This window comes from Anomaloglossus baeobatrachus, chromosome 5 (genome assembly GCF_048569485.1).
Source record: "Anomaloglossus baeobatrachus isolate aAnoBae1 chromosome 5, aAnoBae1.hap1, whole genome shotgun sequence".
Lineage (NCBI taxonomy): Eukaryota > Metazoa > Chordata > Amphibia > Anura > Aromobatidae > Anomaloglossus > Anomaloglossus baeobatrachus.
Window position 1 is genome coordinate 300408647 of NC_134357.1, and position 27358 is coordinate 300436004.

The following is a 27358-nucleotide window of genomic DNA, read 5'->3' on the forward strand; positions in this document are numbered from 1 at the left end:
GATGCTGTCTGCTGAGCCATGTATCTAATCCTATATTGTGTGATACTGTCTGCTGAGCCGTGTATCTAATCCTATCCTGTGTGATACTGTCTGCTGAGCCATGTATCTAATCCTATATTGTGTGATACTGTCTGCTGAGCTGTGTATCTAATCCTATCCTGTGTGATACTGTCTGCTGAGCCCTGTATCTAATCCTATCCTGTGTGATACTGTCTGCTGAACCGTGTATCTAATCCTATCCTGTGTGATACTGTCTGCTGAGCCATGTATCTAATCCTATATTGTGTGATACTGTCTGCAGGGCTGTGTATCTAATCCTATCCTGTGTGATACTGTCTGCTGAGCCATGTATCTAATCCTATCCTGTGTGATACTGTCTGCTGAGCCATGTATCTAATCCTATATTGTGTGATACTGTCTGCTGAGCCGTGTATCTAATCCTATCCTGTGTGATACTGTCTGCTGAGCCGTGTATCTAATCCTATCCTGTGTGATACTGTCTGCTGAGCCGTGTATCTAATTTTATCCTGTGTGATACTGTCTGCAGGGCTGTGTATCTAATCCTATCGTGTGATACTGTCTGCTGAGCCGTGTATCTAATCCTATATTGTGTGATACTGTCTGCTGAGCCGTGTATCTAATCCTATCCTGTGTGATACTGTCTGCTGAGCCATGTATCTAATCCTATATTGTGTGATACTGTCTGCTGAGCTGTGTATCTAATCCTGTCCTGTGTGATACTCCTGCTGTCCTTGGTGACACTGTAGACATGTGTGGTCACCAACAAAATGGTTCTGCACTGTGTCCCTACGTTTCATCTTTCCTGTGTGAGGTGACACACAGGAGAGGAGATTCTGCCCACTTTACTGCAGCTGTAATCCAGGCTATTTCTACAGTAGGATTTCTATAGGATTTCAGCAGCTGCTCCCCCTAGTGTTTAACAGTGGAAAATATCAAACTTTTTTTTTTTTTTTATATTTTGCTCAATTAAAAATAAATAATATTTAAACAAAACATTAAAATAGTTATACTTTAAATTTTTTCAGTTATTGAATTTTATTTTTTTTGATGACACCTTCCCTTTAAGGATTTCCAAGGCGGTGACGCTTACAGTATTCTTTGATTTGTCTTATTTTCCTAACTAAAAAGTTTAAATATTTGTTTTCTTTCATTTTGGTGAATTGTGGAGCTGACCTGTCCCCATATTATTCAGATCTACATATGTTTTGGAGCTTTTGAGTGATATGAAGCATAATCCCAGACAAATTTTTCATACACGATCTCTAACTTTGAGTTTTATATGGAAGTCTGTATCACAGAAGCCATAGAGAACATACGTGTTAATATTCACAGTAGAAACCTAAGAAAGGAAATTTGAAAAAAATGTTCCTATATCTTGCTGTTACATACCTGTTATAGCGCCCCCTGGTGTTTTGTTCGTTTTTTTTATCCCTTCACTGAACATGTATCTAATATGTTTTGTACTGGTGAGAAGTACTAAAGTTATCCTCTGCCCTGTACAATAGCGGAAATCACTTTGCCTCTTGTGTTGTGTGCAGTGAAACTAAATGGATGTTCTGAGAGGGAATCAAAAGAACATCAGGGGACGTTATACCAGCGAACAGTAAGATGAAGAAGCATGCTTACATTAGTAAAAAAAAGAAAGTGTGTTGCATGATGTTGCAGGAAAGTGAAATATCTCGTAGACAACCTCTTTATCTAGTGCATGGGAATAGTAGAGCAAACACTATACACTCAATCACAAGGAACGCTCATTGCCGAAGCTCCACGTGAAGCATGAATGGTAACTGATTGCTTGTTATGGTCAACTCCTCAGCCTTTATATTGCACCATCTAAAGATAAAAAACGAACTTCCATTAGAAACGCACCATTTTTAGTTCAGGCACCATCTACATTGGCAGAGCTGCGGAGCTCAGTGATTGGCTGCAGTGGTCACGTGTGTCGTCGATGTTATCACTGCAGCCAAACACATAAAGGTTGGAAAAGTTGTTGACCTGGGGAAGGCAAGTACCAGCTGTTTTTATTTTATATGCCTGCTATCAAGTGCTTGACCCCTTCCCGACATTTGACATGCATGTATAACTGGAAAGCTGTTCCTATTGTGACGTAGCTATGTTGTGGTCATTATGTGGGCACAGGAGCCATGCCTGTACGATCACAGGCTGGAGCTTGGCTTGACTGACAGCTGAGCTCCTGCTGCCTGAGCTGACTGATTAACCCTCTGGATGCTGCGATCAATAGTGATTGCATCATCCAAAGGATTTTGAGATGTAGGGCGCCCCCTCTCATTTCATTGACCCCCCTCAGGCGTGATTATGGGTAACATGGCATCTTGAGGTCAAAGAATGGCTTCTGGGTCTACCAGGTATGGTGGCAGGCCCTGCCGTTAGCAGGACCTAGCAGATGTCCTGTCAGTATAACACTAAGGCTATGTTCGCACGTGTGCGTTTTGCATGCGTTTACGCTGCGCTTTGCACTGCGGCGTAAACTCATGCCTTCTGCGTCCCCAGCAAAGTGTATGTAACGTGTGGAAATTCCATGCGCACGTTGCGTTTTAGAACGCAGCGATTTGCATGCTGAAATTTGTGGCCGAATCGCTGCGTTCAAAAAAGTAACATGTGACTACTTTTGTGCGTTTTGGATGCTTTTCCCACTCTGTCTGCAGAACAAGCATCCAGAGCGCATGAATTCTGCATCCATTCTGCACTCAAAATACATCCAAAACGCAGCTTTTCGGCTGGGTTTTGAAACACACATGCAGTGACAAAACGCTGCAGAATATTTGTCAAGGCAGAACGCAGACATGCGCACATGGCCTCACAGGTCTAAGGCTATGTGCGCACGTTGCGTCGTGTCCCTGCAGAAATTTTTGCAGTGATTTGAACAGCACACGTGCGCTTCAAATCGCTCAGAAACACTGCATAATGAATGCAGTGAGAAGCCGATTTCATGCACTCTGGATGCAGCCTCTCCCTATAGACAGAGTGGGACCTGCATCCAAAGCACACGAAAGAAGTGACGTGTTGCTTTTTAGAACGCAGTGATTTGGCAGCATGCAAATCGCTGCGTTATAAAACGTGCATGGATTATCCACAATCTTCATAGATTGTGCAGGGGACGCAGGACGCATGCAGTTACGATGCAGTGCAGAACACAGCGTACTGCACGCAAATACGCAACGTGTGCACATAGCCTAATACCCTGCATTGCATAGGTATTGCAGGGTATTAGACCAGTGATCCCTTAAAAGGACTTGGGCTATGTTCACAATGGGCATTTTTTAGCATGGTTTTTGCCTTGGTTTTATGCAAATCCATGCTAATAAAACTCTACCTTCACAGTTCCAGCAAACTCTATAAAACTCCAGAAACCTCGCACGTATGCGCACAACACCTGTTTGTTTTTGTTTTTTCCCCCTGTTTTGGCAACCTACCATATTTGGTTTTTCTGCGCATTTGAAAGAATGAGCATGTCCATTCTTTTCAGTGTTCTTTGCCATATATTACCCTGCAAGTCATTATTGAGGAAGTGCAAAAAACACAGCAAAAATGCCATTAAACCACACCAAAAATGCAGAAAACCACCAGAAAACTTCCTGATAAAGTTTTGCTGTAGAAAAACGCACCAAATGCCCTGTGTGAACACAGCCTAAGAGTAAAAACAAAAAAGAATTTTTTTTTAATAAAAATATAAAACCGATACTAAATTAACAATCACAAAAACACATTTGGGAACTGTCAAGTCTACAAAAACCAGATCTGTAAAACTACCCCTGAAGTGAGTACTTCATAATAAGTGGGAAAAAAAATAATAATCATGGCAAAACTGCATATTTTTTTTCTCTCAGAAATTTGAATAAAATGCGATCATTGCAAGTCATATGGAAATAAAAATTGTAAAATAAAAAATCCAGACTCAAAATATAAAACCTAAATAAAATATATATATATTTCAAAACTCCAGATTTGCCTTTTTTTTTTTTTTTTCTTTTTTCTTCAGTCAATACAGTTTCCCACAAAAACTGAAATAAAATGTGATCAATATGTCGTATGTACCCCAAAATGGTATCAACAAAAACAATATGGTGATGGGTAAATGTTTTTTCTTTTTTCCTCAAAATTTTTCTTATTGTGCAAAGGTAGCAAAACATAAAAAAATATAATATAAATCTGGTATCGCTAAAATTGTACTGACCCAAAGAGTTAAGTTGTCTTATCACTTTAACTATGTTAAAAAATCCTGACTTGCTATTTGTTCTTTCCGCCTCCCAAAAATCAGAATAGAGACGTTATATAACTTAAAATACCAATAAGCATTTCAATTGATCCCGCAAAACACAAGCCCTCTTGCAGCTCTGAAAAATAGAAAAATTAAAGCTCTCAAAATATGGCAAAGCAAATGTTTTTGTGTTTTTTTTTTTTTTAAGCAGTTTTTAGTGTGCACTCACCACTGATTGGCATCTTTCTGCCTATGCACCGTGTACACAGCTCACAATCAGTGGTGTGGGCAGGGTTATACAGCACTCAGCATTCAGAGGACTGGTAGATCTGCAGCAGATCTAACAGTGATTGCATCAAAGCAACAGCTCAGTAAGTGACACATCGCTGGTATCAGGGTCTCTGTCTCTACATTATGCTGTTCTCAGATGGGGAAGCAAAAACCTGGTGACAGATTCTTTTGTTAAAAAGAACAACAAAACTTCTTTAACCGCAAATAAACCACATTTAATGATGGATTGAAAGTATGAAAAGGTTGTAGTACTTTTTCTTCATACAGTGATTGAATACCTTTATTATTAAATACAATAACTGGTTTCTGTAATCTTCTGTGTTCTCTCCGTAGAGATGCTAAAAGAGATCCAGAGCACTTTGGAAAGCTCTCGAGCGTAAGTAGGATTGTATCTCTGCTATAATATTTATAGCTATGTTAAAGCACCACTCCGGCGGGTGTTGTTTTTTTTTGTTTGTTTTTTTTATTTTACCATGTTTTATACTTGCCTGTTACCATTTTTAACTTCTATCCATGCCGCTGTGGTTGGTGTTCTCCACTTTATGTCCTGCTGAATCTCTCCAGTGGCTCATAGAACGAGCTGGAGGTCACTCTTCAATGCAAGTCTGAGACCAAACTGAAAATTCACTGGAATGAGACAGAGAGAGTCACTTTGAACTCCATCTCGTCTGTGATCCGGCGTTGTACATCTTTTTAGGCGTGCATAAAAGTGCGTTCAACACCAGTTTTGTGCACTTTTGAAAAGCGGGACCTGCTAAACAGAGGCCAAACAGAGTTCGGAGTAACTCTGCTGCCTCATTAGTGAATGGATCTGTCAGGGGTTTCACCTGAGTCATGTAATTTGCAGATGTAGATGGAAACCCTTATGAAAGTGTTCAGCATAGAGCAGAAGATCAATGTGAACTGATCCAAAATGTTCTGTCCCCAAATCTCCCCCACAAAAAAAAAAAAATCCAGCAAAATCAGCACTCCCAAATCCAAATGCCCTCCCTCCCTTCTGGGCCCCACAGTGCGCCTAAGCCAGAGTTAGTGGCTCGAGAAGCATGAACTGGGTACAGTGTACGGGCATTACAATGAACTGGGCACTACAAGGCCTTATTTGCAATTTTTAATTTTGCAACATTAACTGCGTTTGACGCCATGTTTTTTTTCTGAAAGAAAATAGTCTTTAGACCTTTAGGCCCTGTGCGCACTAGAAAATGGAATTTTCTTAAGAAAATTCCGCAGGCACTGAAAGATTTCCGCACCCGCGGAAAAAAAATCAAAAAAACACACCGAAATCCGCATGCGTTTTGTTGCGGTTTTGGTGCGGTTTTTTTTCCGCGGGTTGGTACATGTGTTTTAATGCATTCAATGTAATAAAGCACATTGGGGAAAAAAAAAGTAATTTCCTTCTAAGAGAGATCGATAGAGAGAGAGGGGGATAGAGAGAGGGATAGATAGTCCCTGTGAGGACACACTGCAGTTCTCACGAGCGGTAATGTGTTCATATATTATCGACTGTGAGAAATGACCTGTGGTTACCTCTGCAGGCTCGTTACGAGGCTGCATTCAGTACAGTGTGTCAGTCGCGGCTGCAGCAGTCTGCAAGCATCATGGGACCTGCGTGGATTACGCCAGAGCTGTGTGTTGGGAGGGGTTAATAAAGGGGTGAAAGAGGGGGCTTTTTTGTGTTTTATTTAAAATTAACCCTAGCCCTCCCTAGCCTGAGAATACCGGGCCGCCGCTGTGTGTTTACCTCGGCTGAACAGTAAAAATACAGCAGAGCCCACGGTTTTTTTTTTTTTGTTTGTATATGTACGATTGATTTCTATGTCTATTCTATATGTCTGTGTGTGAGTGCGATATGTGTGTTTTACTCTCTGCTCCGCTTCCTCTTCCTGTCATTTATGACATCCCTTCCCTGCAAAACGCAGGGCAGTGATGAACATTATGTCCCGAAAACGCGAAATACCGCGGGAATAACACAGGAAAACGCAATGGACCGCACAGAATTTGCTGCCTGCGTTATTCCCTGCGGGATTTCACGATTACATTACAGTCAATGGAGTGAAATGCCGCAGCTACCTGCGGAAAACAAGTGACATGGAATTGTTTTTGCTGCGGGAATCCCGCAGCAAAACATGCAGCCGTCAAAATCCGCATAGTGCGCACAACATTTTTTTTTTCCCCATAGGATTTGCTGGTGAATCACTGCAGAGATGTTATGAACATTTTCTGCAGGAAATCCGCGGCAAAAAAACGGCAAGTGTGCACAGGGCCTTAGATGAATTCCCAGAGGGAATTCCCATTCACCTGTTCTGGCACTTGGGGGCTCTGCTAATGTCCCGCACCCACCCCCCAATTCTGACCAGCCAATCACAGCTTTTTATGTTTTTTTTTGTTTTACAATGTGACATGCTGTGATTGGAGCTCTCTGACAGCACCAATCACAGCAGGCAAAATGGATGGAGTGATAGCGGCATCATCTGGGTTAATAGCCCTGTTGCCGCAGATTGGTCTGTAACCATTGATCAGCCAATTGGCACCAATTGGTTACTTTAGAATGACTGTCGCCGCTGCCATCTATGTAAGATGAAGACAGCATGCTGCAAGGGTTAAAACATAGAATTTATTGATGCCTGTATTGTCAAGGTCCGATATGTTGCTTGTTTGCTGTTTGTTTAAACAGCAAAGTCCTCATCATTGCTTTGACTAAATTGTCATGCTCACAGCAGTCTGGCACCCCCCTCCTCTCATTGACATGTCACTGTCGATGTACAATCTCAATTGACAGTCTGGTGTGGGCTGAACAAGCTCTCTCAGCTCTGCTACTTGCCTACACCTAAACATTCTGATAGTTTCAGAACGGCTGCACCCAGTAATCTAAGTGATACAGCATTGGATTCAGGGTGTCTTTGCCTACATCATGCTGCTCTCAAATAAGGTAGCAAAAACCTGCTGACAGATTCCTTTTAAGGGCATGAAAATTCCAAGTTAAATTTTAAAAACTTTTGATATTTTCACAAATGAATGCAAAAAATATTGTGTTTAAACCATTAACATGCAGTATAATACATCACAATAAAATAGTCTCAGAATGGGATGCGTTGACATGTACAGAGTTATAACCTCATAAAGTGACACTGGTCAGAATTAAAAAAAATAGTCTGCAAAGGAAGTGGAAAACAGGCGAAGGGGTGAAATTTTGGGGCCAAAGCAACATTTTACTGGAAAAAGTAGTACATTATTTTCACAGCCCAATGTTATACAATTCTATGAATCACCTGAGGGTTAAAATTGCTCACTACACCTCTGGATGACTTCCTTGAGGGGTGCAGTTTTCAGAAGATTACCTTGTGGGTAGTTTCTTCTGTTTTGTTATGTCAAAGGATCTTCAAATGTGACATGGCGTCTGCAATGTATTCCAGCTAAAATGGCGCTGGAAAGTTCAAATACCGCTCCTTCCCTTCCCTGTCGTGCACCTAAACAGTAGTTTTCCACCATACATTGGGTATCTGTGTACTCACGAGAAATTGCACAATTAATTCTACTTTCCATTTTCTCTTGTTATCCTTTGTGTAAATGAAAAAATTCAGGTTAAACAATATTTTTGTGGGAAAAAAAGTAACATTTTCATTTATTCCTTAAACATTGTTTTAACCCCTTCAGCCTCCAGGCATTTTGTGTTTTTCCGGTTTTTTGTTTTTTTCCTCTTTCGTCCAAGAGCCGTAACTTTTTTATTTTTCTGTCAATCTTGCCATATGAGGGCTTGTTTTTTGCGGGACGAGTTGTATTTTTAAAATGAAACCATACGTTTTACCATATAGTATTCTGGAAAACGGCAAAAAAATCCCAAGTGCGGAAAAATTGCAAAAAAAGTGTGATCGCACAATAGTGTTTGGGATATTTTATTCACAGTGTTCACTATATGGTAAAACTGATGTGTCAGTGTGATGCCTGAGGTCGGTGCGAGTTTGTAGACACCAAACATGAATAGGTTTACTTGTATTTAAGGGATTAAAAAAAATTCACAAGCTTGTCCAAAAAAAGTGGCGTACGTTTTGAGCCATTTTCCAAAACCCATAATGTTCTCATTTGTCGGGATCTGAGGCTTAGTGATGGCTTATTTTTTGCGTCTCGAGCTGACGTTTTTAACTGTACCATTTTTGCGCAGATGGTACGTTTTGATCGCCTGTTATTGCATTTTGCGCAAAATTTGCGGCGACCAAAAAACTTAATTTTGGCGTTTGGAATTTTTTTGTCGCTATGCCGTTTACTGATCAGATTAATTGATTTTATATTTTGATAGAAGCGATTCCACCCGCGACTAGCAGGCACACATGGCAGCTGTTGAAAACAGCTGATATGTGCGTGGATCGCCGTCGCCTGCCCACGGCAGGGGGCGGGGATTAACCTCACACGATCCATGACGTACCCAGTACATCATGGGTCGTTAAGGGGTTGAATCCTTTAAAGCACCTATAGGGCTAATAAACGTCTTGGATGTGGTTTTAAGCAGTTTTTAAAATAGTGTTTTGGGTACCTCATAAAGTGACACTGGTCTGAATTGTAAAAGTAAAACCCCTTCAGCTGGATGGTGAAGGGGTTTAAAAAGGGGGAAAAAGAAGGGAATTTTGTTTACTTACCGTAAATTCCTTTTCTTCTAGCTCCAATTGGGAGACCCAGACAGTGGGTGTATAGCTACTGCCTCTGGAGGCCGCACAAAGAACTACACTTAAAAGTGTAAGGCCCCTCCCCTTCTGGCTATACACCCTCCCGTAGGAGTACAGATTCCTCAGTTTTAGTACCAAAGCAAGAAGGAGGAAAGCCAATAACAGTTTCAAAAACAAATTCAATCCGATAACTAGATCGGAGAACTTAAGAAACAACGTGAACAACATGTGCACCCGAAAAAACGAAACCCTAAAAACAGATAGGGCGGGTGCTGGGTCTCCCAATTGGAGCTAGAAGAAAAGGAATTTACGGTAAGTAAACAAAATTCCCTTCTTCTTTTTCGCTCCTAATTGGGAGACCCAGACAGTGGGACGTCCAAAAGCAGTCCCTGGGTGGGTAAAAAGATACCACATGAACGGGCTGTCATACAGCCTCTTCCTACAGGTGGGCCACCGCCGCCTGAAGGACCTGTCTACCTAGGCTGGCGTCTGCCGAAGCGTAGGTATGCACTTGATAGTGTTTGGTAAACGTGTGCAGACTCGACCAGGTAGCCGCCTGGCACACTTGCTGAGCCGTAGCCTGATGCCTCAACGCCCAGGACGCACCAACGGCTCTGGTAGAATGGGCCTTCAGTCCAGATGGAATCTGAAGCCCAGCAGAACGGTATGTGTGAAGAATTGGTTCCTTGATCCACCGCGCCAGGGTGGATTTGGAAGCTTGCGATCCCTTATGCTGACCAGCGACTAGGACAAAGAGCGCATCCGAACGGCGTAGAGGCGCCGTGCGAGAAATGTAAATCCTGAGTGCTCTCACCAGGTCCAACAGATGTAAACCCTTTTCAAATTGGTGAACTGGATGCGGACACAAAGTTGGCAAAGTGATATCCTGATTGAGATGAAAGGAAGAAACCACCTTGGGAGAAAACTCTGGAATTGGACGCAGTACCACCTTGTCTTGGTGAAATACCAGGAAGGGAGATTTGCAAGATAACGCCGCCAGCTCGGACACTCTTCGAAGAGACGTGACCGCTACAAGAAAAACTACCTTTTGTGAAAGCCGAGAAAGGGGAACCTCTTTCAAAGGCTCGAAAGGCGGCTTTTGAAGAGCAAGGAGAACCTTGTTCAGATCCCAGGGTTCCAATGGCCGTCTGTAAGGAGGAACGATATGACAAACTCCTTGGAGAAACGTGCGTACTTTAGAAAGCTGTGCCAAGCGCTTCTGAAAGAATACGGATAACGCGGAGACTTGACCCTTAAGCGAGCTAAGGGACAAACCTTTTTCCAACCCAGACTGCAGGAAGGAAAGAAAAATTGGCAATGCAAATGGCCAGGGAGAAAACCCTTGAGCCAAGCACCACGCTAAGAATATCTTCCACGTCCTGTGATAGATCTTAGCTGAGGATGGTTTTCTAGCCTGTCTCATTGTGGCAACAACTCCCTGAGATAAACCTGAGGCCGCTAGGATCCAGGACTCAATGGCCACACAGTCAGGTTCAGGGCCGCAGAATTCAGATGGAAAAACGGCCCTTGAGACAGCAGATCTGGACGGTCTGGTAGTGCCCACGGTTGGCCTACCGTGAGATGCCACAGATCCGGGTACCACGACCTTCTTGGCCAATTTGGAGCGACGAGTATGGCTCGCTGGCAGTCGGACTTGATTTTCCGGAGAACTCTGGGTAACAATGCTAGAGGTGGGAACACATAGGGGAGTCGGAATTGCGACCAATCCTGAACCAAGGCGTCTGCCGCCAGCGCTCGGTGATCGTGAGACCGTGCCATGAAAACTGGGACCTTGTTGTTGTGCCGTGACGCCATCAGATCGACGTCCGGCGACCCCCAGCGGCAACAGATCTGTTGAAACACGTCCGGGTGAAGGGACCATTCTCCTGCGTCCATGCCCTGGCGACTGAGAAAGTCTGCTTCCCAGTTTTCCACGCCTGGGATGTGAACTGCAGATATGGTGGACGCTCTGCTTTCCACCCACGTCAAAATCCGCTGGACTTCTTGAAAAGCTTGGCGACTGCGTGTTCCCCCTTGGTGGTTGATGTACGCCACCGCCGTGGAATTGTCCGACTGAATCCGAATCTGCTTGCCTTCCAGCCATTGTTGGAAGGCTCGCAGGGCAAGGTAGATTGCTCTGATTTCCAGAACATTGATCTGCAAGGTGGACTCTTCCTGAGTCCACGTCCCCTGAGCCCTGTGGTGGAGAAACACCGCTCCCCACCCTGATAGGCTCGCATCTGTCGTGACCACTGCCCAGGACGGGGGAAGGAACGACTTTCCCTGTGACAATGAGTTGGGGAGAAGCCACCAACGTAGAGAATCCTTGGCAGTCTGAGAGAGGGAGACAGTCCTGTCGAGGGACGTCGATTTCCCATCCCATTGGCGTAGAATGTCCCATTGTAGAGGGCGCAGATGAAACTGCGCGAACGGGACTGCCTCCATTGCTGCTACCATCTTTCCTAGGAAATGCATGAGGCGCCTCAGTGAGTGCGACTGGCTCTGAAGGAGAGATTGCACTCCGGTCCGTAGCGAGCACTGCTTGTCCAGTGGAAGCCTCACTATCGCTGATAGAGTATGAAACTCCATGCCAAGATAAGTCAGAGATTGGGTCGGGGTTAGATGAGACTTTGGAAAGTTGATAATCCACCCGAAAGTCTGGAGAGTGTCTAGCGCCACCTTCAGACTGTGTTGGCATGCTTCTTGAGAGGATGCCTTTATAAGCAGGTCGTCTAGGTACGGGATGACCGAGTGACCCTGCGAGTGCAGAACAGCTACTACTGCTGCCATGACTTTGGTGAAGACCCGGGGGGCTGTTGCCAGACCGAAGGGTAACGCTACGAACTGTAGGTGCTCGTCGTGTATGACGAAACGTAGGAAACGCTGATGCTCTGGTGCAATCGGCACGTGGAGATACGCATCTTTGATGTCTATTGATGCTAGAAAATCTCCCTGAGACATTGAGGCTATGACGGAGCGTAGGGATTCCATCCGGAACCTCCTGACTTTTACGTGTCTGTTGAGCAACTTGAGATCCAGGACGGGACGATACGATCCGTCCTTTTTTGGGACCACAAACAGATTGGAGTAAAAACCGTGACCCTGTTCCTGAAGAGGGACGGAGGTCACCACTCCTTCCGCCTTTAGAGCGGCCACCGCCTGCAACAGAGCATCGGCTCGGTCTGGTGGTGGAGAAGTTCTGAAGAAACGAGTTGGCGGACGAGAACCGAACTCTATCCTGTACCCGTGAGATAGAATATCTCTCACCCAACGGTCTTTGACATTTGGTAGCCAAATGTCGCCAAAGTGGGACAGCCTCCCACCGACCGCGGGTGTGGGCATCGGAGACCGCAAGTCAGGAGGACGTCGTTTTGGCAACGGTTCCTCCGGCTGGTCTTTTTGGGCGTGACTGAGACCTCCAAGAATTTGAACGTCTCTGGTCCTTTTGAGTCTTTTTTGACGAGGCGAATTGGGACCTGCCCTGTCCTCGAAAGGACCGATAACCAGACTGACCCCTCCTCTGTTGGGGCTTGTTTTGTCTGTGTTGCGGTAAGGAAGAGTCCTTACCCTTGGAGTGTTTGATGATTTCATCCAAACGCTCTCCAAACAATCGGTCACGAGAAAAAGGCAAATTGGTTAAGCACTTCTTGGAATGAGAATCTGCTTTCCAATGTCTCAACCACAGAGCCCTACGCAAAACAACTGAGTTGGCTGACGCCACTGCCGTGCGGCTTGTAGCGTCAAGAACAGCATTAATCGCGTACGACGCGAATGCCGCCATTTGCGAGGTCAATGGTGCTACCTGCGGGGCAAATGCACGTGTGACTGAGTCGACTCGCGCAAGCCCGGCCGTGATAGCTTGGAGTGCCCATACGGCCGCAAAAGAAGGCGCTAATGACGCTCCAATCGCTTCATAGATGGATTTCAGCCAGAGCTCCATCTGCCTGTCAGTGGCATCTTTAAGTGCCGCTCCATCTTCAACAGCAACCAAGGATCTGGCTGCAAGCCTGGAAATTGGAGGATCCACTTTTGGACACTGGGTCCAACCCTTGACCACTTCAGAGGGAAAAGGGTAGCGTGTATCTTTAAGTCGTTTAGGAAAACGCCTTTCAGGATAAGCGTGGGGTTTCTGGATTGCGTCTCTGAAGTCAGCGTGGTCCAGAAAAGTGCTTAATGTACGCTTAGGGTATCTGAAATGGATTCTCTCGTGCTGCGAAGCTGACTCCTCTACAGGAGGAGCTGGTGGGGAAATATTCAACATCTTATTGATGTTAAATATAAGATCATTAACTATTGCGTCACCATCTGGTGTATCTAGATTGAGAGCGGTCCCAGGATCAGAATCCTGATCAGTTAAGTCCGCCTCATCACCCATAGATTCATCTCGCTGGGATCCAGACCATTGAGATGAATGTGAAGGCCCGTCATAACGAGCCCGCTTAGGCTGCCCGGGGCCATCGTCCGAGTCAGAGTCTTCACCCTGAGGTGTAGATGCCCGTCCCGGAGCTAGGAGCTGAGGGGGACCAGGGGGCAATACATGCACAGTGTCCGTGGTCTGAAGTACAGGCCTAGCTCGCAATGTGTCAAGAATTTGTGACATAGTGAGAGACATTCTGTCAGCAAAAGCTGCAAACTCAGTTCCTGTCACCTGGACAGCATTCACAGGTGGTACACCCTGGGACACGTCCAGCAGAGGCCCCGGCTGTGCAAGCGCCGCAGGGGCCGAGCACTGCACACAATGGGGGTCCGTGGAGCCTGCCGGTAGAAAAGTCCCACATGCGGTGCAGGAAGCATACAATGTCTGTGCCCTGGCACCCTTGCGTTTTACGGGCGACATGCTGCTGGCTCTCTGCATGTGAGAGAGTCTATAGCCAAAGGGCGACCAGCGCTATGTAATACCAAGTATTTGTAGCAACAAAATACTAAGAATACTACGAGCACAAGAGGGGGTGAGCCCTGAGGGCTGCTTACCGCCCGCTGAACAGCGGGTAAGAGGCTGCTGAATGCCTTGTCTGGGTCTCCCCGGCTCCCCTCTGCAGCTCAGCGTGTTATGGCTGCCGGCTACTGTGGAGAGGGGCGGTCCGTGGGAGTTCCCAAACAAAAGTGCGGGAACAGTGTCCCCTCTGTGCTGACTGTGAGGGCTGGAGTATGTAAAAACGACTCCAGCCCTCAGCGCTGATGCCCTGGCCAGCGTCCCGCCCCTCTCCTGACTGGCAGGTCTGTGGGCGGGAACGAACGCCAGCAGGCCGCAAAAGCCGGGGACTCGAGTTATCAGCGCGGCCGCCGTAAAAGCGCGGGCCGCGCTGAAGTCCCCGGCGCACCGCAAGTGCCAGCCGCGCCGCTGTTCGAGCGGCCGGCGCGACCGAGTTCTGGACGTGTGCAGCGTCCCGCCCCTCTCCTGACTGGCAGGTGTGGGGGCGGGAACGAAAGGAAGCAGGCCGCAAAAGCCGGGGACTGTAGTTATCAGCGCGGCCGCCGTAAAAGCGCAGGCCGCGCTGAAGTCCCCGGCGCACTACAAGTGCCAGCCGCGCCGCAGTCCCAGCGGCCGGCGCGTCCTATTCCCATAAATGTGCCTGCTTCAGCAAAGCTGAATGAGGCCATGGCACAGGCGCCGCAGCGCTGATGTCCCCCGGCGCACTACAACACCCAGCATGCTGCGGTGTGAGCGCCAGATACACGGGGACACAGAGTACCTTGAGGATGCAGGGCCATGTCCCTGATGTACTCCGCTCCATCCAGCATCTTCTCCAGGGGCTGTAGATGGAGCACGGTCTCTGTGCCTGGAGACCGGTAAATCCCACTTCACCCAGAGCCCTGTAAAAAGGGATGGGGAAGGAATCAGCATGTGGGCTCCTGCCGCCGTACCCGCAATGGGTACCTCAACCTTACAAACACCTCCGACATAAGTGGGGTGAGAAGGGAGCATGCTGGGGACACTATATGTGTCCTCTTTTCTTCCATCCGACATAGTCAGCAGCTGCTGCTGACTAAAAACAATGGAGCTATGCGTGCGTGTCTGACCTCCTTGCGCACAAAGCTAAAACTGAGGAATCTGTACTCCTACGGGAGGGTGTATAGCCAGAAGGGGAGGGGCCTTACACTTTTAAGTGTAGTTCTTTGTGCGGCCTCCAGAGGCAGTAGCTATACACCCACTGTCTGGGTCTCCCAATTAGGAGCGAAAAAGAAAAGGTGTTTTTTTTTTAACCACTTTAACTGTATAGAGATGGAGGCAGTCAACAGAAGTAACCTGATGATTCTTTAGGCATCTTGCTCTTCGAATCCACTCTGTATTTCACACATACAAATAAAAACAAAATAAAATAGCCACCGGAAAACAAATTTCAGGAAAAAGATCGCTTTTTTTTTTATTTGAAGCGCTTTCTGCTTGCTAAACTTGGCGAGTCCACCAGTGTCTAAAAGACGTCATGTGCTCATACCCTTATCTCTGGTGGAGGTCAGGCGATAAAGAATCACAAATAATGATTGCAAAACACAAAAGTATTCCCTCATGTTCTCTTCCATCAAGCAGTCACATCTGGTCAGTAATTGTTACATTTTCCTATGCAGGAGCTATGGAGAAAGGAACTCTCGCCAGATTGCTGTAGGAGGCAGGCTTAGTAATGGAGCAGGTATAGTATATATCATTATGTAGTATGTATTAATCATACTGAGCTGATTTAAAGCGGTTGTCCATTACTTTAACATTTTTGTACGATCCTTGGGATAGGTCTTTGATGTCTGATTGGCTGGGGTCCAACACCTGGTACCCCCACCGACTTATTTTTTTATTATTTTTTCTCTGTGCTGGCGGTAGCAGACAGCCGGAAATGCTCAGTTCTGGAGCTTCCCCGTCTTCTGAGAGCGGCAGGATACTGCACATATTCCTCCTATTGAGTTGAATGGGAGGCGGATGTTCAGTACCCGGCCATGGCCACTATCAGAAGACAGAGCAGCTCCAGAACGGAGTTTTTTCGGCAGTCTGCTGCCGCTGCTTGGGGGGGGGGGAGAACAGTTGATCGGCAGGGATGCCGAGTGGCGGACCCCTGGCGTGTTGGGCAATGTTGTATTATTGTCTGCCTTATCGTTATTATCGTAGCTTACACATTTATTTACTCTGCTGTTACTTCTGCTCCTATGGTTTAGTGAGGATTGTGACGGATCTCTACAACCATAAGATGTACATTCTTCTGGGTTTCCGGTCACTCCATGATGAGTTTAGAATGACTGGAGTAAACTTTGACTTTTTATGTAATTTAAAATTCTCGTTCTGAAACTTTGCAAAAGAAATGAAAAACTATAATGTCATAAAGGCTAATCTGCTTTTACTATTTTTCAAGCAGAATGACATTCCTCCCACCTCGCTGATGTTCCGGGTTCAGCTAACCCATTGTGAATACACTACTGACCGGAGGCCCTTGGACTAGAGCAAGCTACAAGACGATACGCTTTTCTCCATGGTTTGGACTTTGTGGCCATATAACCTCCATTCTGCACACGTCTCTTTAGCTATTCCTACAGGAAATTGTTTTTTAAGTTATAAATTTTACTGCCTTACACCCTTCCCCTATGTACGTTCCTTGGAGGAAGATGGACAATTTTTTATTTTGTTTTTAACAGGTTTTCTTTTTATTGAATAATTTTAGGATCAATGTTTTTTTATACTGTACAATGTGGTGTAAGCTGCCCTTGATGTTGGGTAACTTGAATTTATTGGGTTATTGTGCTTCCCAGTGATCGGGCTGCCATGCAATCTATTTTTGTAGGAAATAACCATTTGGTTACCTTGCACATCAATAAATTATATGTTCAGTTACCACAGCTCTCTGTGTGAATGATTGATGACCATGCATATTGGTGCTTTATAGCCTGACTGGCAGTAAAGTGCTTCCGCACACCTATGTGGTACGTGCATATGCAGACTCTGGCGCCATTTTAGTGAAGACATGAGTACTGTGTCAATGTGCACGCGCCGCTAACAGTAATGGGGGCGTGATATTCAAATAAATGGGGACAAGCCAGGATGCCGGAGGAGGAGGAAGTCTGACATCAGTGGTGTGCAAAGTTTTTGAAGGCATTTTAAGGGATGACATGCAAAAATATATTGCAGAAAATATAATAACTGACAAACCGCATGGATTCATGAAAGATAAGTCGTGTCTAACCAACCTGTTGGGGTTCTATGATGGGGTAAGTGCAAACCTGGATATTGGTAATGCAGCTGATGTGATTTATTTGGATTTTACAAAGGCATTTGATACTGTACCACATAATAGCCTTATACTAAAGCTCCAGAAGCAAGGACTAGAGGAAACTATATGCAACTGGATAAGGAATTGGCTAAAAGATAGGAAACAAAGAGTAGTCATAAATGGTACATTCTCTAAATGGGCCATAGTCAGCAGTGGGGGCCACAGGGATCTGTGCTAGGACTGATTCTTTTTAATCTCTTTATTAATGACCTTGTGGATGGGATTGATAGAAAAGTGTCAGTCTTTTCTGATGACATCAAACTATGTAGGATATTAAAAACTGACCTTGATAGTACAATAATCCAAAAAGATCTTGATAAGATGTCAGAATGGGCAGATACTTGGCAAATGAGATTTAATGTTGATAAATGTACAGTAATGCACCTAGGACTGAGTAATCCTATAACTACGTATACATTAAATGGAAGTAAACTCGGGACTACAGAACAGGAGAAGGACTTGGGTATTCTCATTACAAATAAGCTGAGCAGCAGCACTCAATGTCAAGCAGCAGCTGCTAAAGCAAACAAGAATCTAGGGTGTATAAAAAGAGAGATTAGATCCCGTGATCCCGACGTATTGTTACCCCTCTATAAATCACTTGTAAGGCCACATCTGGAATATGGGATCCAGTTTTGGGCTCCACATTTTAAAAAGTAGATTCAGAAGTTAGTCAGTTTAAAGGTGGTCAACTAGACTACTACAAGGAATGGAAGGCCTCCGATATGATGAAAGGTTGAAAAAGATATGTTTAGCTTTGAAAAAATACGTCTCAGAGGAGATCTCATTTATATGTATAAATCCATATGTGGTCAGTATAAAGGACTGGCACATGACTTATTCCTTAAAGAAAATAATACTAAGGACCAGGGGGCATTCACTGCGAGTGGAAGAAAAGCGATTTCGGCAGCTAAATAGGAAAGGATTCTTTACAGTTAGAGCAGTCAGACTGTGGAATGCCCTACCACAAGAGGTAGTAATGGCAGATACTATAACAGCTTTTAAAAAAGGGCTGGATGATTTCCTCAGTGCACACAACATTGTTTGTGGGAAGTGACTTAGTAACAAAATGTAGAATTGGTGAAGAAAGGTTGAACTAGATGGACCTAGGTCTTTTTTCAACCTATAACTATGTACTATGTAACTCGAGGACCCAACGCACAAAGACCCGCCCATGTTGCACACATGAAAGTGCAGTGCTTTTCTGCAACTTTGATTTTAAAGATATTTAGTCAAACAAGCATCACATCTTTCTATAACAGGTATGCCTGCATTCAACATCTTACTGCTTGTATGGCACTGCCTTTACCTCATATAGCAAAATCCTGCTGGCTGGAGCTCTTTAAGGCTTACTGAAGAACTAAAAACTGGTCTGGTGGAATGAATAGTAGACTGTGAGTGTGAGAAAGCACTCACTACACTGCCGCCAGGAACTTGAGATGACTAAGCATGCAGATCAAGCTTTTGTGCTACCGGTTGGATTCTAGAATTAACCCCTTAACGACCGCGGGCAGTAAAATTATGTCCTAGCGGTCATAGTATTAATCCCCACGGGCTGCTGCAAGCAGCCTGCGGTGATCTGTGCACATGTCAGATTTGTACAGCTGACATATGTGCCTGCCAGCCACAAGTGATATCGCGTTACGCCCGTGCCTTTTAACCCCTTAAATGGCGCTGTCAAGATGTGACAGCGCCACGTTAACTGTGATCGCGGTAGATCTGTACTAGCAGGCCGATACCGGAAGTCATGTGATGTGATCACTTGGATCCAGTGGTTGTCATGGTAGCACAGGGTTATGTGATTACTCCTGTAGCTCACATGACTCCGTTCCTGTAAGAAACAGCCGAGTACTAGCTGTTACAAGGGATCATTTCTCCCGGTCGGAGGGATGCTGCTCTGATCGGGAGAAATGAATGAGCGATCAGACTGCTGATCCTTTTAGCCCTCTAGGGGTACTAGTAAAATAATAAAAAAAAAGGTTTAAAAAAAGTTTTGAAAAATTTAAAAAAAAATAAACCTAAAAGTTCAAATTCCCCCCCCTTTCGTCCCACTGAAAATTAAAGGGTTAAAAAAATACACACATTTGGTATCGCCGCATTCACAAATGCCTGATCTATCAAAATATAAAATCAATTAATCTGATCGGTAAATGGCGTAGCGGCAAAAAAATTCCAAATACCAAAATTACGGTTTTGGTCGCTGTAAATTTTACGCAAAATGCAATAACAGGCGATCAAAGTGTAGTATCTGTGGAAAAATGGTACCGTAAAAAAAAAAAAATAAATCAGCCTGAGATACAAAAAAATAAGCAGTCACTGAGCCATAGATCCCGAAAAATGAGAACGCTACAGGTCGCGGAAAATGGCACAAAACATACGTCACTGTTATCTCATAAACTTCTGATTTTTCTTTACCCCTCAGATAAAAGTAAACCTATTCATGTTTGGTGTCTACAAACTCGTACCGACCTCAGGCATCACAAAAATATTCAATATTACAATTGTTTTTTTTGCAATTTTTCCGCATTTGGAACTTTTGCCATTTTTCAGTACACTATATGGTAAAACTCATGGTTTCATTTAAAAGTACAGCTCATTCCCCAAAAAATGAGCCCTCACATGACCATATTGACGGAAAAATAAAAAACTTGCGTCTCTCGGAAGAAGAATGGCGAAAAAAAACCCGGAAATCACAAAATAGACAGGTCATGAAGAGGTTAAAGAAGCACATTTATTCCCCCCCCCCAAAACCAGTGTCTATTGTACTCAGTGTGTTACATACCTTATCGCAATTTTCTCCGGTATACAGCACCAACCACTCCGCTACTCTTCTGAGTCACAAGACTGCTCTTCTGACTCTCTGGATCACACTGTTGTGTGTGACCCGGAAATCTTTTACAATGTAGGCTTATGGAACCTCGTTCTGACTGTTCATAGGCTTACATTGTAAAATCAACATCCAACTCACAGAAGGTAGTGTGATCCGCAGAGCCTGAACTGAACAGGCAGAGTTCACAACTGAACACTGTGGTGCATGCAATGAAGGACTATAGCCAGTGCCAGCATCAAAATGAACTTTGTGGGTGGAGTCAGCACGCTGTGTGCTCCAGTCCACCGATTAAGGCAGCAGCCCGTGCGTCTCCTATGTGATATACAGTGTGTCCACCCAGGGGCGTACATAGAAATCATGGGGCCCCATAGCAAAAGTCTGAATGGGCCCCCCCTCCCAATAAAAAAAAAATTACAACAAAATAATAACATAATAATCATCATACATGCTACTGGGGGCCGGCACACATTACTGAGGGTGACCTACACATTACTGCGGGTGGGTTATAGTTAGAAATAACACACACTACATAGTGTTACTGAACAACACCCACCATATAAAGGCCAATAATACATTGCAAAATAATGCCGCCACACCATGACCAAATATCACCACATAGTCTGAATATAATCACCATCCTGTTACTGAGCAGAGCCCACTGCACCAAGACAAGTGGGTTCACACCGCAAATCCCAAAAAAATCTGCAATATGTGAACTTGGCCTAAAGTAGCGATGTCCTCCTTCGTGCCCCTCACCACACACACTATAAATTTTCACATCTCTCTCCCCCATATAATGGCAACGATTATGACCCCCTTTATAGCATTAGGAAATACAGTAAAACTCTTCAAAGTGCAGGGATAACAGACACACACAGACACACACACACACACACACACACACACACTAATGGCACGGCACAGGAGCAGCACACACACGCACACACACACTGATGGCACAGCCCAGGAGCAACACGCACACATACACACACACACACACACACGGCACAGCTCAGGAGCCGCACACACACAAACACACAGTGATGGCACAGGAGCAACACACACACACACACACAGTGATGGCACAGCAAAGGGCAGTTTCTGTAGTGTTACAGGCAGGCAGTTGTACATTATAACACTCACCTGCTCCTGTGATGTGAGAGATCATCAGTGACTTCGGCCTCACTGCTGTACTTCCTGTCAGTCCTCCTGGCATCTCCTCCACTTTCTCTTTCAATTCCTTCTGTTCTCTGCTTCTCACTGTTTTTAATGCTTTATTTGCTCTTCTCTCTTTTCTAGGGTCTCTACTCTGTTTTCCTGTTCATCTTTGTTTCTCCCGTGCTGTACTGAAGCTCCGCCCCCTCACCTGATTGGCTGTTTTTCTCCTGGCATCTCACTGCTCTCTTACTGGAAGAGGAAGCTTCCTGGCCACTCCCTCCTCTTCAGCACAGGCTGCGCAGTGTGCAGTGAGTGAGACTGCATCTCTGCATTGCGGCCAGCCTGCAGCTATAGAATCAGTGCGGGTACCCAGCGGCCTTAATCGGCTGCTTGGTGATGCCACGGGGGCATGAAAGAGAAAGTGAAAATGTACACACAGCGGGCAGCTGCCTCACGGCCCCTCCACCTCACGGGCCCCGTAGCAATGGCATGGTCTGCCTCTATTGACACTGCACCACTGTGTCCACCCATATCCTGTCCACCGCCATTAACTTGAGAATGGTGGCAGCTATAGAAATGGTGTCTAGGTATAGTAAAGTAGCCATGCGCTACGCAATGAAACCGCCTATAGCGCCACCTGGTGGAAAACAACGGAGTTAACATTTTTCTCGAAAACGGAACGAGATAGAGGGGAAAAAAAAGTGAATTAAAAATTGTAGGGCATCATCAATTCAATACGAAATCGACACCTTGCATACAGGAATGCTATGATATGAAACCCATGAAACCCCCCCATTCTAAACTAATGCTGGTCATGAATATGGCACTCCTTTAACTTTGATGCTCAAAGTGGCCCCCGTCAGCTGCAATGCACATCTGGATTCTGGCCAGCATACTGTATCTTGCTACACGTTGTGAAATATGGTAGGTGACACGTTTGCACAAGCATCTGTGATATGTCGTCGTAGGTCCTGCAATGTTGGTGGAGGGGTCGCATACACCTGCTGTTTGATGTGACCTCACAGAGAGAAGTCCAATGGGGTCAGGTCAGGTGAGTGTGGAGGCCACTCCACGCAGCCACCATACCCAATGACTTGTAGGAAGGTCTCCATGAGGTATCGCTTCACGTCCGCAGCCTTGAGTTTTACACGTTGTAATCATAGCATTTCTGTATGCAAGGTGTCGATTCGTATTGAATTGATGATGCCCTACAATTTTTTAATTCACTTTTTTCTCTATCTCGTTCCGTTTTTGAGATAAAAATGCTAACTCTGTTGTTTTCCACCAGGTGGTGCTATAGGTAGTTTCATTGCGTAGCGCATGGCTACTTTACTATACCTAGACACCACTTCTATGCCTATAGCTGCCGCCGTTCTCAAGTTAATGGCGGTGGAAAGGATATGGGTGGACACACTATAGACAGCAGTCTCTGGGTCTCTTTTGTGAGGTGTATGCTGCAGGCCTCTTATGATGTATATACATCAGTCAAGTGAGTCATATGTTATGTATATGCTCCAGTCCTAGTGTACCCTGTGTTTTATATGCCTCATGGTCCCCTCTAATGTACTAAGTAAATATCTTTCTAGGCCCTGTGTGCACTAGAAAATGGATTTTTCTTAAGAAAATTCCACACCATCTGAAAGATTACCGCACCTGCGGTTATAAACCGCAGCAAACCGCACCCGAAAACCGCATGTGGTTTTACCGCGAATTTTCCACAGGTTGTTCCCTGCGTTTTTTTACCATTATCTATGGAAAAAAATGCAGGTACCTGCGGGAAAGAAGTGACATGCACAATCTTTTTGCTGCAGAAAACATGAAGCAAAACCTGTAGGTGAAAAAACTGCAGTGTGCACAGCATTTTTTTTTTTTTTTACCATAGGTTTTGCTGGGGAAAGATTGCAGCAAGGTTCTGAACATTTTCTGCGGCAAAAAAACGCAGTGTGCGCACAGGGCCTAAATGTGCTTTTGACATGAATTTCTCACCAGATGTCTAGAACACTCATCCAATCCACATAGGCAAAGAAAGCAAACCATAGATTTCTATGAATTGTGGAATAATGACAAATGACACAGAAAAAAAATATTGAACGTGCTTTTCGAATTTAATACTTCGTACAAAAGTCTTTGTTGGTGATGACAGCTATAAGATGCCTTCTGTATGGAGAAACTAGTTGCATGTGTTTCTTAGGAGTAATTTTGGACCATTCTTTCACACAAGCACTTCAAAGCCTGAAGGTTCCGTGGGCTTCTATGAACTCTGAGCTTTATTTCCCTCCATTAATTTTCTATTGAATTCAGGTCATGTGATTGGCTGGGCCATTCTAGAAGCTTTATTTTCCTTCTCTGAAACTGAGAGTTTCCTTGGCTGTGTGTTTTAGAATAATTTTCTTGCTAAAATGTTCACCCTCGTTTTAACTTTATCATGATAGTAGATGGCAGCAGATTTTTATCAAGAATGCCTTGGTACATTTGTCCAGTCATCCTTTCTTCAATTACATGAAGTTTGCCAGTGTCGTATGCGGAAAAACAGCCCCACACCATGATGTTCCCACCTCTAAGCTTCACTGTTGATATGGTGTTTAAAGGCCTCTAAACATGGCGTGTATTATGGCATCCAAAGAGTTATTTTGGTCTCATCTGACCAAACAATATTCGCCCAGTATATTACAGGCTTGTCTAAATGTTATTTAGGAAACTTAAAGCATGTTCAAGTACATTTATTATTGTTTATAGAGACAGTTCACTTGTTTTACCCATCGGAAGATGTTTCTTGTGTGGTACCTTGATAACGAGACACCTTTTCATAAGCCAGTTGACAAAATAAGTGGCAGGATTACTTTCTAATCACTGAAGTACTTATATGATGTACTGTATATGCTCCAGCATCTGCTATATGATGTATACAGCAGTCTTGGTGTTTCCTACGGGATGTATACTTCAGACTTCCCATTGCTTGAGCTCTATAAATGTAACATGAGCAGTGATGTATTTCCCATTGTGAGGAGACATGTAATGTAATATACATCTGTGTTCAGAACTTACTGCTGTGAGTTCTTTTCAATATTCATTGCAAAGAGTTGATTGCGCTCCAGACAGACACAAATCTGGAAAAGCAGATGCGAGTAGCATAATCATTACCACCTAACATTACGTTTCACCAAAAAGGAGTTCAATCCATCACATTAGGGGTGAGTTAATTAAATGTTTGACCAAACATAGCAGGATCATTTCAAGTTGATAATTTTGTCCGGCCTCAGAATGGTAGTATAAATATTCAAATGACCCCTGGCAGAAAAACCGCTCCCCATTCCTGGTTTAAATATTTCAATTTTAGGGGGTGACAGACTCATTTTAACGAAAAGCCTCATTCATTTAACATTTTGATAAATTACTGTAGATTAATGTGCAGTATAATGTTTGGATATGTGGTGTAAACCAACCCAGCTTTAACTATTGCCTGCAGTAAACCACTAGAGGGAGCTCTTGGCACAATTAATAAAGAATACTAGACTGACTTACAATAGTGTATTCCTCCTAAAACATGTCTCTCATGTTAATAGGCTCTGCCCCCTTCATAGGAAATGGCAAAAAAAAGAATTTCTACAAAAATTGTAGAATGTTACATTGCAAGTTTATTATTTCACTGGTAAATGTGGTTTTCTTCATTTTTCAGGTATGTATTTTATCTACCCCAGTTAGCATATGTGCCCATTATAGCAGTTCACAAGGTTTATTTATTTTTCTAAAAATACATGACATGCAAAAAAAAAAAAGTCTGCGAAACAAGGACAGAACATGGATGGGAGGCAGGCAAGACGAGGAGATCACTGATGGTAAAAACTGACACACGTTGAAAATCTGATCCAGCGCGTAGCTGAAAAATATGAGTGATGCCTTATACTAAACAATATTGTAGCATATCACTACTCATTAAATGGTGATAGACTAGTCAGCAATGACCTGCATTAGAGTACAGTCATTTTAGAAATAAAAAAAATAAAGGTAAAAGGCAGGTCCGTACGGATTTTTATACTTAGAGAACCAACCACCAGGTTTTTGTCCTGTAAACTAGAGGCAGTGACATAATGGTGCTAGGATGCTGCTTAAAATGATACCTTTAGATAAGAAATCCGAGGCTTGTCTGCAGAATAATCCTTGTTCAATCCCTCAAATTACGTCAGTGGTACAGTGTCTTAAGTATTGGAGCGGACTTTGTGGGTCTGGTCCTCTGATTGCTCCACCTCCTGCCTTGCCTCATTTTCTTTAAATTTTACGCCGCCGTCATCACCGCTGTTGGCAGCGCGTGAGCATAGCTTTTGCGACGTAGTCTTCAATAAAATGTTGCCGGAATTATTACATGAGGGTGCCGTAGACCGCGTTAGTTTTATTAAAGACACTGTGGAGCCTAATATGAGTGTTGGCGACACATGCACAGATATTATTTTTTTTTTTTTTTAACTCTGCACATGTAAAATGACCCCAGACATTGCGGTAGGCACATGCGCTCATTCTGGCACTAATTTATTGAAGACAAGGTCACAATAGCAACATGCCGCCTACAACGGTAATGGCAGTGACTCAAAATTTAAAGTAAAGGAGGGATGGCAGGAGGAGTAATGATTACAGAGGACCAGACCCACAAAGTCCTGCCTTGATGCTCAAATCCTTGCACAAATGACTTAATTTCTGAAGGTTTGAACAAGGATTAGTCTGCAATCAAGCTTCAGATTTCTTATTTATAGGGCAAAACCTGGTGGTTGGTTCCTTTTTAAGAGTAACGTTCACAGATTTAAAAGTAATTTAGAAATGTTAATGTCTGAGTAATCTTAGGTCACTTTATAAAGGAAAAAAAAGTGATGTTAATATTTGACTACAGTAAATTTGGTTTTGGCCATTTATTAAAGCATGACTCCAGCGGGTTTTTAATTTTTTTTTATTTGACCTCTGGAGTGGTGCTTTAAATGTAAGCCCCTTATTTATATATTAATATTATACTCTTCATCTGTTTTCACTCCCACTCATGCCGGAGATCACAACTCAATTACAAGTCTATGAGAGCCTTGTTCTCGCTGTCACAGACATGCACCAAGGGCTTATTATATAACTAGTGTTGAGCGAGTAGTTGACTATTTGTACTTGCTATACTGTTAGTGAGTACTATCCGCTACTCGCATATTTGTTACGAGTAGCAGGCGTAATGTAGCTCAATGGGAAATACTTGCTAAGTAGCGAGTAACCCGACAGCCATACTTTTCATGTGAGTAGCGAATAGTACGGCTTTCAGGTTACTGGTTACTTAGCAAGTATTTCCCATTGACTTACATTGTGCCCGCTACTTATAATGAATATGCGAGTAGCGGACAGTACTCGCTAACAGCATAGAGAGTACAAATAGTTAACTACTCGTTTAACACTATATAGAACATCTGACTTTCACCACAAGATGGCGCTGTGGGACCAGAGAAACGCTGAAAAAAGATGAAACAGTCAGAAGGAAAGTAAAAGACTAGGGGCAGGGGACTTAGATTTAAAGCACCACTCCAGTCCTGAAATAAAAAGAAAACTCTTGAGTGGTGCTTTAAGGGGTTGAAAATTTGGCTTATTGACTCCCAAGAAGTTTGCCACCATTTTTCAAGAACAGTTTCCAAAACTTACACCTATCTAGTTGGCTTCAGATTGATTAGGAGATACAGTGATCATCTTTCACTGTCAAACACAATTGGGCTGATGGACCAAAGCTGTCTAACCTTTGGATCCGACAATCTTAAAATGCTGCAAATGTATCATTGTGGTTCATCCTGTTTGGAAAAACTAGACAGTCTGAAGGTACACCAAATTTAACTTGACACCATCTTTTAACTGGCTTACGTTTATTAGTCGCATAAGGATTTGGAAAAATGTTAAGCTCTGACCTGAACCATTGACTAACATT

General features: G+C 44.0%; 1 protein-coding gene across 2 annotated transcripts in view; it reads left to right on the forward strand.

Annotated features, from left to right (window-relative positions):
* Window positions 1–17000, forward strand: part of LLGL2 (LLGL scribble cell polarity complex component 2) — a 153131-nt gene extending 136131 nt beyond the window's left edge. The window contains exons 24-26 of one of the 2 annotated variants that reach the window (XM_075349651.1): window positions 4865–4907; window positions 15754–15815; window positions 16524–17000. In XM_075349651.1, coding sequence (XP_075205766.1) covers window positions 4865–4907; window positions 15754–15815; window positions 16524–16531 — 113 coding nt within the window. In that variant the 3' untranslated portion in view covers window positions 16532–17000. The remainder of the gene's footprint in view (window positions 1–4864; window positions 4908–15753; window positions 15816–16523) is intronic. The other variant, XM_075349652.1, reaches the window with a different exon arrangement.
* The last annotated feature ends 10358 nt before the right edge of the window (window positions 17001–27358 follow it).